This window comes from Sinohyriopsis cumingii, chromosome 3 (genome assembly GCF_028554795.1).
Source record: "Sinohyriopsis cumingii isolate HCF-2022 chromosome 3, ASM2855479v2, whole genome shotgun sequence".
NCBI classification, from domain to species: Eukaryota; Metazoa; Mollusca; class Bivalvia; order Unionida; family Unionidae; genus Sinohyriopsis; species Sinohyriopsis cumingii.
The window spans coordinates 124289609-124306195 of record NC_142963.1 but is presented as its reverse complement, the minus strand read 5'-3'; the positions used below and the strand labels follow the sequence as shown (position 1 = coordinate 124306195).

At 36.5% G+C, this 16587-nt stretch overlaps 1 protein-coding gene across 1 annotated transcript in view; it reads right to left on the bottom strand.

Annotated features, from left to right (window-relative positions):
• Positions 1 to 14289, bottom strand: part of LOC149803768 (pre-mRNA splicing regulator USH1G-like) — a 33819-nt gene extending 19530 nt beyond the window's left edge. Inside the window, exon 1 of the mRNA XM_089953550.1 lies at positions 13554 to 14289. Within this exon, the coding sequence (XP_089809676.1) occupies positions 13554 to 13720 (167 nt within the window). The 5' untranslated portion in view covers positions 13721 to 14289. The remainder of the gene's footprint in view (positions 1 to 13553) is intronic.
• Positions 14290 to 16587: the final 2298 nt, after the last annotated feature.

Genomic DNA, 16587 nt, shown 5'->3' with positions numbered 1-16587 from the left:
TACGTATGTCACTAGCAGAACAATTTGGAAAGGTGAAAGCTCTGGTATGTTCGTGAAAAATATTAATATATAAAAACTCAGTAATTACTTTTATGTTTTTACAAACTTCAACAGCTATAGCTCTTTATGTCGACTTACCGTCTGTACTCGCCTACATGTCGAGTCTAACTGCAAACTCAAAAGACCCAGATCATTATGCGACGACAGATTAGATTCTATTGTGTTTTCAGATAGACTCGACTTGTGCGCGAGTACGGTGGTACTTTTGAATGTAATTGTGTCATTTTGCATGCTGCTAAAACGTTGGTAAAGATCACCGATGTGTTTCCGACGGTCCATAAACCGTGTACAAAGTTCTCAAAATGAGTTATGTTAAAGCAAACCACTACCATTGCAGATGTAAAACTGCTCAAAGTAGATACAAGCTCATCATTGTTTGCAAAGCATTTAAGAAAATCATTAATAAAAATAGTCAAGCTGTATCGGGATAATATTATCAAATGGATTAGCAGTTCTCATCGGTAATAAACGAATTCAAGCTATATCGGGATGGTGTTATCAAAATGATTAACAGTTCTCGTCGTTAAGGTAAGTTTATCAAAAAGACTGATAACATTTCATCAACAGATTTTAAAGCTGTCCCACTCTGAACAAGATGAATATGAAATCCGCGATTCTTGGATTACCATTTTGAAGCTCTGCCAATTGATCTACCGTGGCATCCTGTGAAATACATGTAAGCAAACTAAATTTTGCGTATAGATCTATGGCAAGACCTCTGCATTCTGCCAAACTAATACTGGGCTGCAGCAAGGGGAAAAGTTGTCATTAATTCTTTTTCACTTACCGACCCATCAGATTTTATTTCTGAGGCACCCGATAGATTGAACAAATTGTCAAACATAGTCATTAAGCTTTCGATACCTGTGGACATTAAATACTTTGTCAAGTTATCTTTGACTTTGTATGCATAGGATATCGTTAAGTTTGCTGAATCAACCGTAACAATTGCAACTAGCTTTCAGTGCCATCTTTTTTGTATTACGCGACTTAGAATTTAATTCTTAAATCCCTATAAAACCAAAATAGCAATTTGCCTTTAGGACTCGAACATGACCACTATACTAAGTCTTACATATTGCGACCAGTAGATGAATGTTAAGACGGAGTTATGCTATTTTTGGATCACGTTTAACTTCTGTGATACATTTTCAGATACTGAGACCTACATGATGAATTGGCTAAGCACGCAGCATCTTCAGATCTTGGTAAATCTAAAAAGTCTGACAGTAGATGCCCAATTGATATTTTTGTCAGCTGACGAATGGCGGATTTCTATAGTAATAAAAAATAAGCTTAAACACATTTGTATAAAATTACTGGCATCATAGACTCTTCAGGGACACAGAGGTTAAACTACCAGACTAGCAGAACTTTGAGTTAATCGAGGCAAGTACTCTGACTTGAGATCAGTAAGTCAAAAAGTAAAACAGGTACTTAAGGACCATTGTAGCCAAACAGAGAAAAAATATTAATTACTTAAGTTATGTTTTTTTTATTATAGTTGTACAATACTCGCTTGTTATTAGGTTCCAACTAGGTCCTGTATAGACCCTGATTTGCCATCGCATAACGAGCCAGCAGATTTGGGTCTGTGTAGTTTTGTTAAGAGTAACCAGTAAAACAAACAACACAGACCCTGATCTACCGGTGCATTATGCGACGACAGATCATGGCTTATGTTGATGCAGTTGCACCGGACTTTCAAGCAATTATATGCGGTATATATAGTTTAACAAAGAGCATATAACATAAACATTTTTTAATTATCACATGAGTCATTTAGTGTTTATATCTCTTGATTCCATTATTTACATCACAGATTACCTACAGGATACCGTCGTTCATGAACACAAAAGGATCAAATAGAAAATGTTCCTTGCATAACCTGTGATTATTTAGGCGATGCTTGACACTATCATTTTAAATGTCCTTGTCTTGCAGACAGGAGAAAAAATTGCTTTAAGCATTGTACATTGGAAATACAAAATACAATCAAATTAAATGATCTTATGAACTGTGTAGATTATTATATATTTCCAAACAATCAATATATCTTTCACAAAACCTTATACGTTAATTTTTACAAAACAATCTGATAACAGCATCTAACTATGAACGCTCCGGGGGCCTAGTGGTTAGAACGTCCGCCTCGTATTGTGGTAGGTCGTGGGTTTGATCCCCGGCCGAGTCATACCAAAGACTTATAAAAATGGTACTAACAGCTGCCTTGCTTCGCGATCAACTATAAGAGGTTAGTGTTAGGGCTGGTCGGCCTGGTGTCAGAATAATGTGACTGGGTGGGACATCATGCTATATGTCTGCGGCATGATGCCCCACTGCTAAACGTCGCTATAAACTGCCACACTGTAGACATCGCAGCGATATGACTAGTCGAAAAACTGCTAAAGCTACGTTAAAAATCGAAAACACACACACACACACACATCTTACTATGTTTTCTTTGCTTGATGAATGTTTATAAATGTTTTTTTACTCTTTACTGTACGAATGTTTAGATATGGTTTTTGTACATTTTACTGTATGAATGTTTAGATACAGTTTTTGTACATTTTGCTGTACGAATGTTTAGATATGGTTTTGTACGCTTCACTTTATGAATGTTTAGATATGGTTTTTGTACGCTTTACTTGAATATTTATATATTTTTGTAGCTTGCCAAACAATCCTTGCTTTGTTAAGTTACTTTGCTTTTGGACTATTTAGGCTGATAGTAACTGTCCGTATTTAATCTTCTAAAAGTTTTCTGCACTATTTGATTTTTATTAATTGTTTTTATGCTCTTCACCGTTTAAATTTATTTTGAATTGACTGTTAGCTCGTTTATACGTTTTGTATCAAACGTCCCTTCTAGGGACTAGATTATCAATAAATATTAAAAGCTATCTGTAGATTAAAACGTATATTAACTGCTTGCATGATGTACATCATTAAATTAAATTTGAATTGATTTAGCTCGTTTATGTTTTGTATCACATTCTCCACCCAGTACTTGATTAACAATATATGTTCAAAGTTCTATCTTTTTGCGCGATGAATCGTTTTCATGGTGTCATTTTGCACCAAAAGAAAAGATGATCAAATTATTCATTGCGGTTTGTTCAGCACTCGTTGGATTTACTCCAGGAAAAATAAACTAAAAAAGTCTGAAAACAAGGACTGGCTGCCTAGGTGACTTTTGAGACATATTAAACAAGTTCTGGCTTGTTTGTTTGTGGTTTTCTTGTTGTTGTTATTGTTGGTTTTGTTTGTCTGCTTTGTTTCTTTCCTTCTTTCTTTACCGGTGGGCTGCCTGGAGGCTCCACAGATCCTAGAACATACAGAAAATCCGGTAACGCCGATATACCGGTACGAACCTGTGAATGCAAGACTAGGTAAGGAAGAATTATTTTCCGGTATGACCACCGTAAGAAAATATATCGCAAGCTTTTCATCCCTTTTTTACATATGGGTTACGAACAACTGAAACTATAGAGCGTCAAGTTTTTTTGCGTTGCTCTGATACCGACGAACCAGAAAGAAAAGAAATGAAAACGGGCGAAAACACCTATTTGCTAGATATTTACACGCTGTAGTCATTGACGGGAAAAATGAACAAGGTGGCATTTGAAATTAATGTTCAAATACCGTTCCCTGTCTTGTCTGAAGTAGAAACAGTTCATTGACATCTGTCCACTGTCTACTTAATGTCAACGCAACTCACTGATAACCGCGATGTATTTAAGTTCTTAATATATGACTCATATTTACAACGGAATCTTTAGTCATTGCATATTGCCTAAATCACTGACTTTACAGATTTAAGAACTCTCTCTCTCTCTCTCTCTCTCTCTCTCTCTCTCTCTCTCTCTCTCTCAGTACTTGTCCAGTAGCTAAATTCTATAGTCAAGTAATACTGAACTAAAATTTACAATCTGGGCAATATCTGGATTTCATTACTATTTCCCGGAAACCCTTCTTAATACAGTATTCCGTTCATTCTCTGAACATCGAGAAGCAGACAGTAAAAAAAAGGAAAACTGAGCAGAAAAAAAAGAATTTATATGATAATTGATTTCACACAATAGCTAGTCCTGCGAAACTCAGCTAGTTTTGCTTACAATTACTGGCACCACTTTGCATGAAAATGCTAAATTCTTGACTCTCATATTCTTTTGGCATGTACATTCTAAAGATCATCAAAATGTATTTACTTTATGTAAAGGAGTGAACATTGTGAAGAAAAAATACAACTGGAACGGTAGATTGTTATTAATACATATCTTGGGTAACTTGGCTAACCGCATTTACTCGCTCATCAGTCTATTCCAACTGCAAAAAAAAAAAAGACTTTGATCTGCTGTCGCATAATCCGCTGGCAGAGCAAGGTCCATGTTATTTGTTCTCTCTATTAGTTCTAAGAAATAGCATAGACCCAAACCTGCCAGTGCATTATGCGATGGAATATATGGGTCAGTGATGTTGGATTCGACTTATAATGGAGTAAAGAACAAAAATAAAAGCTTCTAGAGTATGAAGTCAAGGTCAGAAACAAATTATCAAATTAGGAATCCAGTGTTTACAGTGAGGTGATTCACTTTGAAAACTATTATAATAGAGAAGACTGTACAGTATAAACTTGAACATTTATCGAGTTTCTCGATAAATTACTTCATGCTCTATCCACGAATAAAGTTGCTTTTCTTCAGTCAAAAGTTTTACTCGGAGTACGAACTCATTCATAAACTTATAACATTTAAGCTTAGAATTCAAAATCCTCTTTTTCCCATTGAAACTCAGTTATTAGAAATCAGTGTTTGGCACAAGCAGAAAGCTTTCACGGGTTGAAAGAACAATTTATAGAAGAGAATATAAGACTAAAATATTTTATATAAATAGCATGAGTATCCACTACATGTTTTATTCTGAAGTTTAAGTAAAATCATTTCTCCATCTGATGTGTAAGTTGTACGAATTAAAGGCCCGACGTGAACATTTAGTCAAAATTTAGAGTGATTTCATTTTCTCAAAAACTGAATCAAGTGGCGTACTAAGGGTAAATGGTACCCGGGGCGACGATGATGGACCAGCCTACGATTTTCCTGCAATTTAATTTGATCACCTGTTGTGGCGCTCCAGGACCTGTCGCCCAGGGCATCCGCCCCGTCAGCCCCACCCCCCTCCGTAAGTACACTACTGAATTGAATCATATGCATGTAGGTATTATATTCTATATTAATACCATGTAAGGTCTCTCTCTTAGTAAGAGGGGTGATTAATTGGATTTGGCTGGCGCTATCACAAGGATGACCTCCCTCGACATTATAGCCCGGCGGGAGTGAAAGAAGAATAGAATTTCAACAGAGAACTGAGCGAGAATACTGAGAGAAAATAAAGCAATACAAGCCCCCTTTGACAAAAAAAATAACAAATTTAATAAAAACAAATTAATAACGGCAATTCCAATTCAAGTTAGATTATATCAATGGAATTTAACAGGAGTGTCCAATATGGATTATTTCATTATCATAACGAGAGGTGAAAAGAGCGCAATGTCCACGATTGATTTTCATCACCTTCCTCTCTCTCATGACCGTATATCAACGTCTCCTAGTTCATCCTTCCTAAGCTCTATGCTTTGACCCTTCATGGACTTCCTGGTCCTTTTATTCTGACCTCATCCTTCTTTCCTCGGACGTCTGTCTTCAGACTGTCCCGTCTCTCTCCCAGAAAGATGTTCCTTATTGATGTTCTCTTTCAGAACGTGTGCGTCCTGGCACTAAAACCTGTCTTTTTTTCTACAAGACTGCCACCTGGTCCCTTTTTTGTTTACCGAGGAAATCACTATTCTCTTTAGGCTTACCACGGAGTCAAGACTACCTTTCCTCTTTCAGGAAAATTTCAGACTAAAGAATGTCGACTAAGGTCGTCACTTTAAAGTCTGATTGCTTCTAACGTGTACGCCTTAATTTATTCTGCCCAATCGTAGGCAGCGGTCCCAAATTTTTCCCAAAGAAATCATTCCTTTCATCAGCTTTAGGCAGCTCAGAATCTGTGAACGACGGTACGTAACAATTTTCCTTTGAAACAATTATAAGTGGACATAGGTTCCTACCAAGCGGTTAGGGTTGGTAGCTCAAATGTTTACTGTCTAAGGACCGTGTTAAGATACCCCGGTCAATTTCACTGAGGTTGAATGCTGCCCCTTTTGAAGTTTACACTGACATGGGGGACAATGAACGAACAAAGGTCGAAGTGACCCTTCACAAAGACTTTTCTGGCTTAAATGTGATAAAATTTTAATGCTCAACACATTCAACTTTAAAGTTCATTGCAATTCAAAATTCGACACTTCACATAGGCCCCTCTTTAAGAGTAAAATAAGGGATTTTGCTCTCCGAATTTTGAAGCTGTATTTCCAGTTATTATTTACATGTCCTCAAGTGACCCCTTCACCTCAGAATCAATTAGCCTTGTCACTGCATGTTTGTAGGGACCCAGCAATTTTATAAAATCTGGCGTCTATCGCTAGCCTAAATTCAAGACATTGTATCAAGAAAGTTAATGCAGAATTTGGCAAAGCAGCTGGTGTGTGACAGTCCACGAAACATCTGCTTTAGTTCATTCAGAAACAGATTTAATCAACCAAAACATAAATCGCCTACTACGTGAGTGTACAAGATTTGTTTACAAAGTAGTTCCTAATACCCCATTGGGGACACGTGAGTGCAATATGAGGTACGCGTGATCGCAATATCGTAAAATACTGAACGATTCTGACAATGTGAAATCAACGGACAAAAAAAGGAGCATATAATAATAATAATAATAATATATGTATGTATGTATTATTCTATATTAATAATATGTGTACTATTCTATAATAATATGTGTATTATTCTATATTAATAATATATGTATTATATTCTGTATTAATACCATATGTATTGTTTTGTACTAATAACAAGGATGCAACATTTGCTACAAATTTCTAAACGTGTACACGGTTTACAATAACCGAAACGAGGCAATTTAATTAAGACGATTCCCCTCCCCACTCCAATCACCTTGTTAGGCTTACGGAACAACTCACAGTTGTTCTATCATGCATAACGTACCAGTTGCAACTGTTTCATTTGCTCTGTGTTGGGGGGGGGGGCGGTTTACCTCTTATTATGACAGTATTTAGTTTGTATGGCATGTCTTTCTTGACTAGATCTAACAATATCAGTAAAACATCCATAAAATCGTTGTGAAGTTGTTGTTTCCTACTTGTGTGTATATGTATATGACGATAAACTCGGTAATTCAACAGGATGTACTGCCTTGACATGCGCATGGGATGCTTTTGTTATTATAATTTACAAATACCAGGGACTATACATTGCATTACAAAATTCAAACGGTGTTTTTCTTTTTACAATATATATATATATATATATATATATATATATATATATATATATATATATATATATATATATATATATCACATAATACATTCTAAGAAGTTTTGTCAACTTTGCCGGTAAATGTAATTGTAATGAGCGATCTAACCAATCCTAGTCCACATCAGCGTGTTTCTACTAATGCTAAATTCGATGCACAAATCTTACATACTTTAAGAAACTAATTCATAGAATAATCCTTCTAAACGGTCATCTTAAGCAGAGATACGGATATATATAATTCAGTTGGAACAGTACGGCCTACGCCACTGATAGCTGCATGCGTGCTCGTGTACACGTTTATCGGGTCATGTAAATAGTTCCAGGTAGTTAATTACATTGAGCCATGTACATGTGTAAACATCGCAGCTTTAATTAAGATAATACTACTATCTGTGAGCGTTTATGTTAATTAGTTATAACGAGCATATCAAACTATTGCTATAAATTTTCGCAAAGTGGCTACAGTTGAAAATGCGCTAAGATCAATTATTCCTAGACTACTCGAGTACTCGATTGTACCTACCATCCTTCGCTCCTTGTCAGACATTTTCTATAAGGCAATGAAAGTAAACAAAGCTACAATTTCAAAACAAAGTACTGAGATTTTGTTACCAGCCCCACTACAGTTTCGCTCCAGTGCTTTTACATTTAAACTGCAGCCATAAAATCAAGTTTTGAAGCTTTGAACTATAAAACTAGGCATGTGTTCCTCATGAAAGTTAAGAAAGACGTGAGAAAATGCACGACTTCCGGTTTTAATAATTAATATATTTATTATAATAGAAACATTACAGTATAAGGTAGCAGCTGGGGCGTAGAGAACGATCACGATCCCTGGGGTAAGAAACACCCGGGCCTCTCCTAGTTCTTGTTCAAACAAAAAATTTCTTTTGTAAAATTAAAGTGTTGTTCGGCCCGGGCCCTCTTACAGGCCCGTGCTCTGGTGATATATGCCCGGTTGCCCCACCCCCTTGCCGGCCCTGGGTAGCAGCGATGAATTTGGACGTGTGATGGAATATTCGTAATAAAAACTATAGCGATCACACGTTGAGTGTTGTTCCCAAATCCAACACATTTTTGACACCACTTATGCAAATAAGCAAATCGAGTAGAGAAGACAGTTAATCAGTATGCATGTTGACACAGGTATGTACATCACGCTGCTTATTAGGTGGGCCACATTCTTGACCTTATAATTTGCGGCCCTTTAACTGGTATGCAGATCGAAACCGAATAGTTCAATTTACCGCAAATCTAGTGAACCTGACCCAAACCCGATCACATGCTTGACATTTAACTGGGGCGGCCCGCTCAGGAATCAGTCCTCATTGGTATCATTTCACTGCAGTACCGAGGAAATAGAGATAATGTGGCTAGTTTGTATTTACATGCACGAGTCATGTACTTGAATACAAAGTACCCACAATAGGTCATCTCAGAGCGCCAGCAAATGATCCACAATACAATCTTTCAAAAGGATGATAATAAAAGCTAAGCTCACTTACAAAATAATCTCCTACCTGGATAGTCAGTCTCAAGCGTTTTAAACATGCATACTTTTGAACTCAGTTTTCAGACTTAAACCTTTCTATAAAACTCATTGATACAGAATTTAGCGAAGACATACGTGATGAAAAATCCAAATTCTCGAAGCCAATGTCGTACATAATCAATCGTTCATTTATTTGAAACAAAAGCTATTTCAATGGTTCGCAGTAGCAATCCCTGCGTCTTTTGCTACATGGTCTAAACACTGCGGGGAAAAGATGGTATGGATCATATAATAAAACGTTGGGGGGGGGGGCGTGGGGTAAAGGGTCTCCTTAAAAACGTGGACCGTATGTCGTAGTGTGTTACAGGTAATCTATTAGTGATGGTGAATATTGAATATAAACAGACTAGGTAAGTTCAGTTATTTACAGTTACAGATACATGTAGAAAATTATCTTATATGAGTCAAGTTTAATCTAATTTTTTTTAAAGTTTATTATCAGGCATTTTTATGGCACCTCCTCATTGCTGACATAAATGTACAGACGACATAAGATATATTCATCCTCAAGGAGAGAGAGAGAGAGAATAAGAAGAAAATGATGATGAGTGTGTGTGTGTGTGTGTGTGTGATTTGGGTTTTTAACGCAACTTTCACAATTTTTAAGTCAAATCGCTACGGTGCCTGCAGTGTGACAGTTTATAGTGATGTCTAGCACTGGGACATCATGCCGCATACATGTAGCATGATGTCCCACCCAGTCACATTATCCTGACACCAGGCCGACCAGTCCTAACACTAACCTCTTCATGCTGAGCGCCATGCGAGGCATCTGTTAGTACCATTTTTGTAAGTCTTTGATATGACTCGACCGGGGATTGAACCCATGACCTCCCGCATCCAAGGTGAACGCTCTAACCACTAGGCCACCAGAGCGGTCAAAATTATGATGAAATACGCATAATTTGTATCGCCTCCGTGTCGATAAAAGCGGTGTAGCCACTGTGGCCTTATACATTTTGTGTTACTGATTAATTTCAGTAGATTATTAGGAAATACATAATAAAACAGATCTCGTTATGTCGATGACAACTTAATACTGGTTATGTATTCATTTTATTGTGATAGCGACTCATAGTTTTTAAAAAAATGATCTTATGATGAAGACCCATAGCGACGACATCATGTTCGCTGTGTCTAGTGTTCTCTTTCTCCGAAAAAGGCGAGAGAAAATAAAATGATAAAATCCAGAAGTGTGAGTATTAATTGTTATATATAAGCGCGTTCTTGTAGATTTTATAGCTTTAATTGAGGGCAATACTTCACTTACGGCTACTCTAGATTTCCTGTAAGTCCTGTATTTAATGGCAGTAAACCTAGAGAGAGAGTAAAAAATGGGATTAAAACTGCGTCACATACTAAATTCAGGATACTTTGTTCGACGTTACATCAATCAAAGCACAGCAAGTATCAATGTGTCGTTACCCGGATGAAAATGTCCCGATGAGCCTTCCCCAGATCCGTATAAAGTGCAAATAGCCTGTTGTTTACCGATGACACGTCAAGTACCGCATGCCTGTCACACGTAATGTTTGCTCGTTCCTTTGATACCATGGAAAGGCATCTCCAATCAACGAGATTTTTCTATGTGATGAACCCAAACAACTCTCTCTCTCTCTCTCTCTCTCCATTTTTGTCGCTAGTGTACTTCGTGCGATGTCATGCTATTAAATGAATTTGCATTGTCACATAGTGTGAGAATATGATTTGCCCCGTTTCTGCATTTGGTTCTTTAAGAGTATATTCTAAACGAAAATCACTGAAAGTGGTCACTAAAAATAACTATTTGATGCAATTCTGACCTTGTTTGAACCATTAAAGAAGCATAATCAAGTCTACGCGTATACTTGTTATTGGCCTATTCTTAGAGAAAAATGATATATATTTTGAAGCCTATCGTGAAGATTTTTTGGTCTAGCTCAATTTCCAGCCAGCGTAGATGGTTGTTTAGACATATTTTGAAACCTACATACTGAAAAAATTATCTTTTTCATTTTAGTGTATTGAAGTGAAGCCTCGCATTACCACACGTGTATCCAGTGTGTAAGCCATGGGTAAAATGTCATTCTTTTAAAAGAAAAAGAAAACACCCCATAAAAATAAACACGTGCCAGTGTGACGCAGTTATGACGTAATTATGATGACACAAAATATCAATTGGGCTGTGCCCTTAACTTAAATGGTCAATTGGGCTGTGCCCTTAATTTAAATGGGCTTGTACGTCACAAACACCGCAAAGAAATATGTTGATTTTTAATAGTTGTGTATAGCCTATACAATACATGACGCAGTGAGATATCCGCGCAACCGATGTGAGTGTGGGTTACAAAGCATGCATTGACGGGCGGTTTCGCAAAATCAAATACAGGCATTATTCCAGATGTGGATCCCGGGATTGGGGTGGGGTGACGGATGTCTGCTCCAAAACATAAGCGCAAAACAAGATCGTTTCGCAGCGTAAGTTTTCTTAACAGTTATATGGTTAAAATAATGCCAAGGATACTACTGAACTGTAGTAGCATCCGGGAGCTTTATCCTCGGGCCTTCCCCCCACGAGGAATCTGTCTCGCAGACCTTTATTCTACTTGTTTACGCTCCCCCTCCACTCCAAACGATATTTCTGGGTCCGTCACTGTAGTCAATATATATCTTGACTCGACACCAACTATATCCTCATTAGATATACCTTTATGTATAACATCTAGTAGTTATCACGTACCTTGTGTATAACTGCTAGTAGTTATCACGTACCTGGTGTTTAACTTCCCATAGTTGTCACGTACCTTGTGTATAACTTCTAGTAGTTATCACGTACCTTATGTATAACTACTTGTAGTTATCATGTACCTTGTGTATAACCTCTAGTAGTTATCAAGTGCCATGTGTATAACTTCTCGTACTTATCATGTACCGTATTATAACTTTTAGTGGAAAGGAATTAGGAAGAGAAAGAAAGAAAGAAATGATACAAGTTCGTGTTAGTAGCGAGAGAATATGATAAAAAGTATGTCTTTCTGGATGGAGCATTTCCGTGTGACTGTCAATCTGTAAGCTTACTGAACCTGCTTCCAACTCTGTATGCGCCCTTGAAGAGATACTTGGACTGCTGTATATGCTATTGTTGCAACTGACATAGGCTAAATTAATATTGAAAAAAATCGAAACAACCTGCAACAATAGCATCTTTTTTGCAATAGGATTTGTTCTGATCTAAATTGAGTATTGGATTTAAATTATTCAAAACGATCAAATGAAAATATTCCTTTTATGGCGTCTGGAAGTGTATATTGGTGGAAGATTTACTGGTCCAGGGCACTTACGTTATATTCTCCACCTCCCGCCTATATTGATCTTTAACTTCTAAACCCGGGAGCTTATGATAACATTCAGGAAGATTTATATGCTACAAGAGAACGTACCTCCAATTCGACCGCTCGGTAAAGAGTACTGAACATAAATCGATCGTAGCATGTCAACATAACGCGGTTACTATATGAATCTGAAGCATATCTCAACGACTCATAATCTTTGAAACAAAAATGGCTGTGTGCAGGTTCTGAATTCTTATTTATTTATGAAGCCCAAAGAGAATGCTCATATGACGTAAAATGTTTTTAAAAAATTGCGCAGATGAGTTTATCATGGCAATTGGAGTAATTATTACACGAAAGATGAGTATTTAAACAATTTTGCCAAAAAAATATAAATCCATATTACGTTTTCCTCTTTAATTTCACAATATAGAATTTAATATATCGTATCGTTTAAGGTCACTTTAATTTAAAATATCACAAATCTCTTTTCCTCTCTCTCTCATATATATATATATATATATATATATATATATATATATATATATATATATATATATATATATATATATCGAGAATATGGTAAAGGGCATTTGTAAAATCTATATTTTTTAATCAGACTTTAAAACAGGAATTAAATGGCCTGCTTTGAAATTGCATTCACGAGACAGAGGTTTGAATACATCAAGCCAATTGTTACAACCTGCACGGCTGCGAGGGAAAAAGAACAATTAAGAACTAAAACTGATAAAAGGGAAACTGTTCAAGACAAATTGATATTAAATATTAATTTTCAAATTTCCACGTGGCACGCTAAGACAAATCTGCTTTGGGAGGAAGGGGGCATGCTATATTTACATTACGTTCCAAATGAGTTTACAACAGACTGGATGGCTGTATAAAAATAACTGTAACGTTAACATAAACCACATACCAAGACAAGCCGATAATTTCCTGGTCACTCCCTTATTACGAGGTAATGAAGTGCAACTTTCTGGTTAAGACTGAAAGAGGTTGGGTGCTCAAGCTTTCATTTTTCCTTCAATACATTTCATTTTCGTTGACTATATTAGCCTACCCCCATTCCTGTTCTCTAATTAAAATCTGACACCCCCCTTTCTAGAACTCATTTAATCTGCCCCACATCATATCGTGTGTATGCGTATTTGTGTTTCTTACCCCCTCATAAGGGTCATTTTTAGGGCGTCCAGGTTCCCATGGCTGGCTGCCCAGTGAACGGGAGTCATGCCATCTTCATCCGTCTCGCTCAGGTCTTTCCGAGTGGCTGACCGAAGAATGTCAAGAAAACCATCGCGGGCCGCTCGGTGAAACTTTTCCTCTCCCATCTCCAGAAGAAACTTTTCACACAGTATTATATAATATAGGATGGATCACAGAACTGACTGAGTTTCTATCCAGCTGTGTCACTTCCTTATCCGCCTGTTGAATACAAAGACTGTCTGATAGTTCAACAGACACAGGCGGTCCCAGTCTTCGCTCTCCTTAGAATGATACAACAGCAGCAATCAGCGTTTAAGGCGTTGTCTTTCGACTGGACTAGATAAAACGTTTTCTGATAACGATTGTAAATCACTCTTCACCTGAAGGATGGTCGTATGAACCGTCTACACGGACTTTGGATCTCACGTAAAGAGCAGTTCGTATGAATATTCATAGCAAAAAAGAAACAAGCTGGACCGCGAGATTTCGTATGCATGTAAGGTCAGCGGAGGGCGTCAATATGGCAGTATCTGGGTACCGCAGACAAGGCTGGAAACAGGCTCGATAGCGTGTGTCCACTTTGACAGTGTAACACACATTAAACTATTCTTGCTGTCTCTGATCAAACATGCTTTATCATCCAGTGCTATTGGCAAACCATATACAGTTCGAAGGCTTATCAGCACTGAGCCCAAAATAATTTATCCAGTTAAATTAATTGACAAGCAACTTTATCTACCGACCTATCTGGTGTTCGTGCAGGTATGGGGTCTGAATTTTATTGGTGCTGGCGGATATTATTTCATTTTAAATTTCATCGGAACGGATATTTTACGAGCTTATGGTTTGTTTTCAATACGTACTCCCCTTAAGCACCCAAAGATTTATTTTTCAAAAAAATAGGATAATAATTATGAAACACCGGAAATTATCTACTGATAAATACATTATTATTTTCCAAGGGAAAACTGATCCAGAGGTGTCTCTTTCTCTTCGCTCTTAACACTATTGACTGTACACATTTTTCTTATATAAAACATTTCAGACATTTTATTTTAATTTTACTTTATTTTGCACCATTTCCTGTACAATAAGTGTGCAAATTTGACTTCTTTATTATACATCATGTCGTCCCTAATTTATGTAATAATAATAATAATAATGTTTATTTGTAATACGTGCCTCTGGCCCATAATACATATCCATACATCATGCGGTACAAAGAACATCATGCTAGTATTTACTGGAAGTGTTATACATGAAAGTAATAATTATTGCATTTTTCGAATTGGGTTACATACAAGTATATATTACACACCAATCACACAAACTACTTTAAAAAGAACCCTAAATCCTGCATGGAGCACATACTGTGTGTGATACTGATCTAGAGTCTTATGGTTTCTCTAACTCTTTGAGGCTTTTGTAATAAACGTTGTTAAATTAGTCATAAGAATTTTACTAATATCATTTTGCATAAAAGTCCTAAATTTTTCTGAAGTTGGAATTTTATATACAAAGGTGGGTAAATATTTTCTTCGTAATTCTCCATATAGCGGGCATGCAGTAACAAAATGGAACTCATTGTCGATTATAACGTTACAAATTTGATACAATCTTTCTTCATAATAAATACTTTCGTATCTTCCTATTGTACCTCTCATTGGCAAATCCCCCACTTTAAGCATAGTGATTATATATATATTTTTTTAAATCTCTATCTCCTAACAATTCTATATATTTTTGACAAGTGTATTCTGTACCCAATGACCTATGTAAACGAATCTTTCCATCGACTTGATCTCATCCTGCATCGTTTGCCTAAAAATATCTTCATATCTCAGGCTGGACAATCTCAGAAATGTAGTTTCATTATTTACACCCTGAGTACATTAAACGTTGCCAAATCCAAATGTAAATAGAAGCTTTTTAACATCGTAAGCTCAGGAAAAACAATTTCCCATCTTAACTGAAAACTGTAGCATTGTTTATGGTATCTGTATTTTGGTATTTTTAGAATTCTAAGCCAATATTTCAAAATACGTTTATATCTTATAATCTGCATGCTAAATCTTCCTAATTCATTATATACGAATGCATATGGAGTAGACTGAGATGTACCAAGATCATATTTGCAAGATAACAACTGAACTTTTCCGATATCATTTGCATCGTAAATTAACATCAGACCCATAGTTAGGGATGTGAGCTATCTTTGAGTCAAACAAACGAAGCAGTCCACTTACGTGTAATTTGCCAACTTTTGAAAGACTTTGCTTCAATATATGCATAGTCTTCAGTGCCTGCAGAGAAAATAGTTTCCTGGCACATATACCAAGAGTTTTGTTTTGAAGAAAATATACATCCCAAATACTTATAATATGATTCAGTCTTTTCCTATGTTTGGACAGAGCGTCACTTTTTGTAACTTCTGTGATATCTATCCACCTCTGCGAAATACAAACACTCTTTGTTTTTGTTTTATATTCGCTTTTAACTCAAACTTTAGGCATTATGTACGTTGCCTATTGAGCATATTTTGCAACTGGTGAGCAGCGTTAGCAAAGACAATTAACTCGTCCTCATACAAAAGTAACAATGGTTCTAAGGTTTCTATCGACACTCAGCTGTTTCCTTCAGCTAAAAAGGGTTTAAAACCGTTCAAAAATAAAGAAAAGAGTAAAGGCGATTAAACGCACTCTTAGCGTACGCCCAAAGGACAATTCAACACATTGGTGATACGATTGTTAGACTTAACACATGCTTTTATATCAGTATAAATTAACTTAATGATTGTTAACACTTTTCTACTAAAATTTTTACTAACTAGCTTTTGCTACAATAAATGTCCCTCTATCTATCAAAGTTTTTTTAAAGTAAAAAAATACTGCATAGCATCTACCCCTAAGTTGTCTTACATATTTACAAATTACAGATAGTAGATGAATGTCTCTGTAATTAAAGGGTTCATTTGCATCCCCTTTCGTCAAAA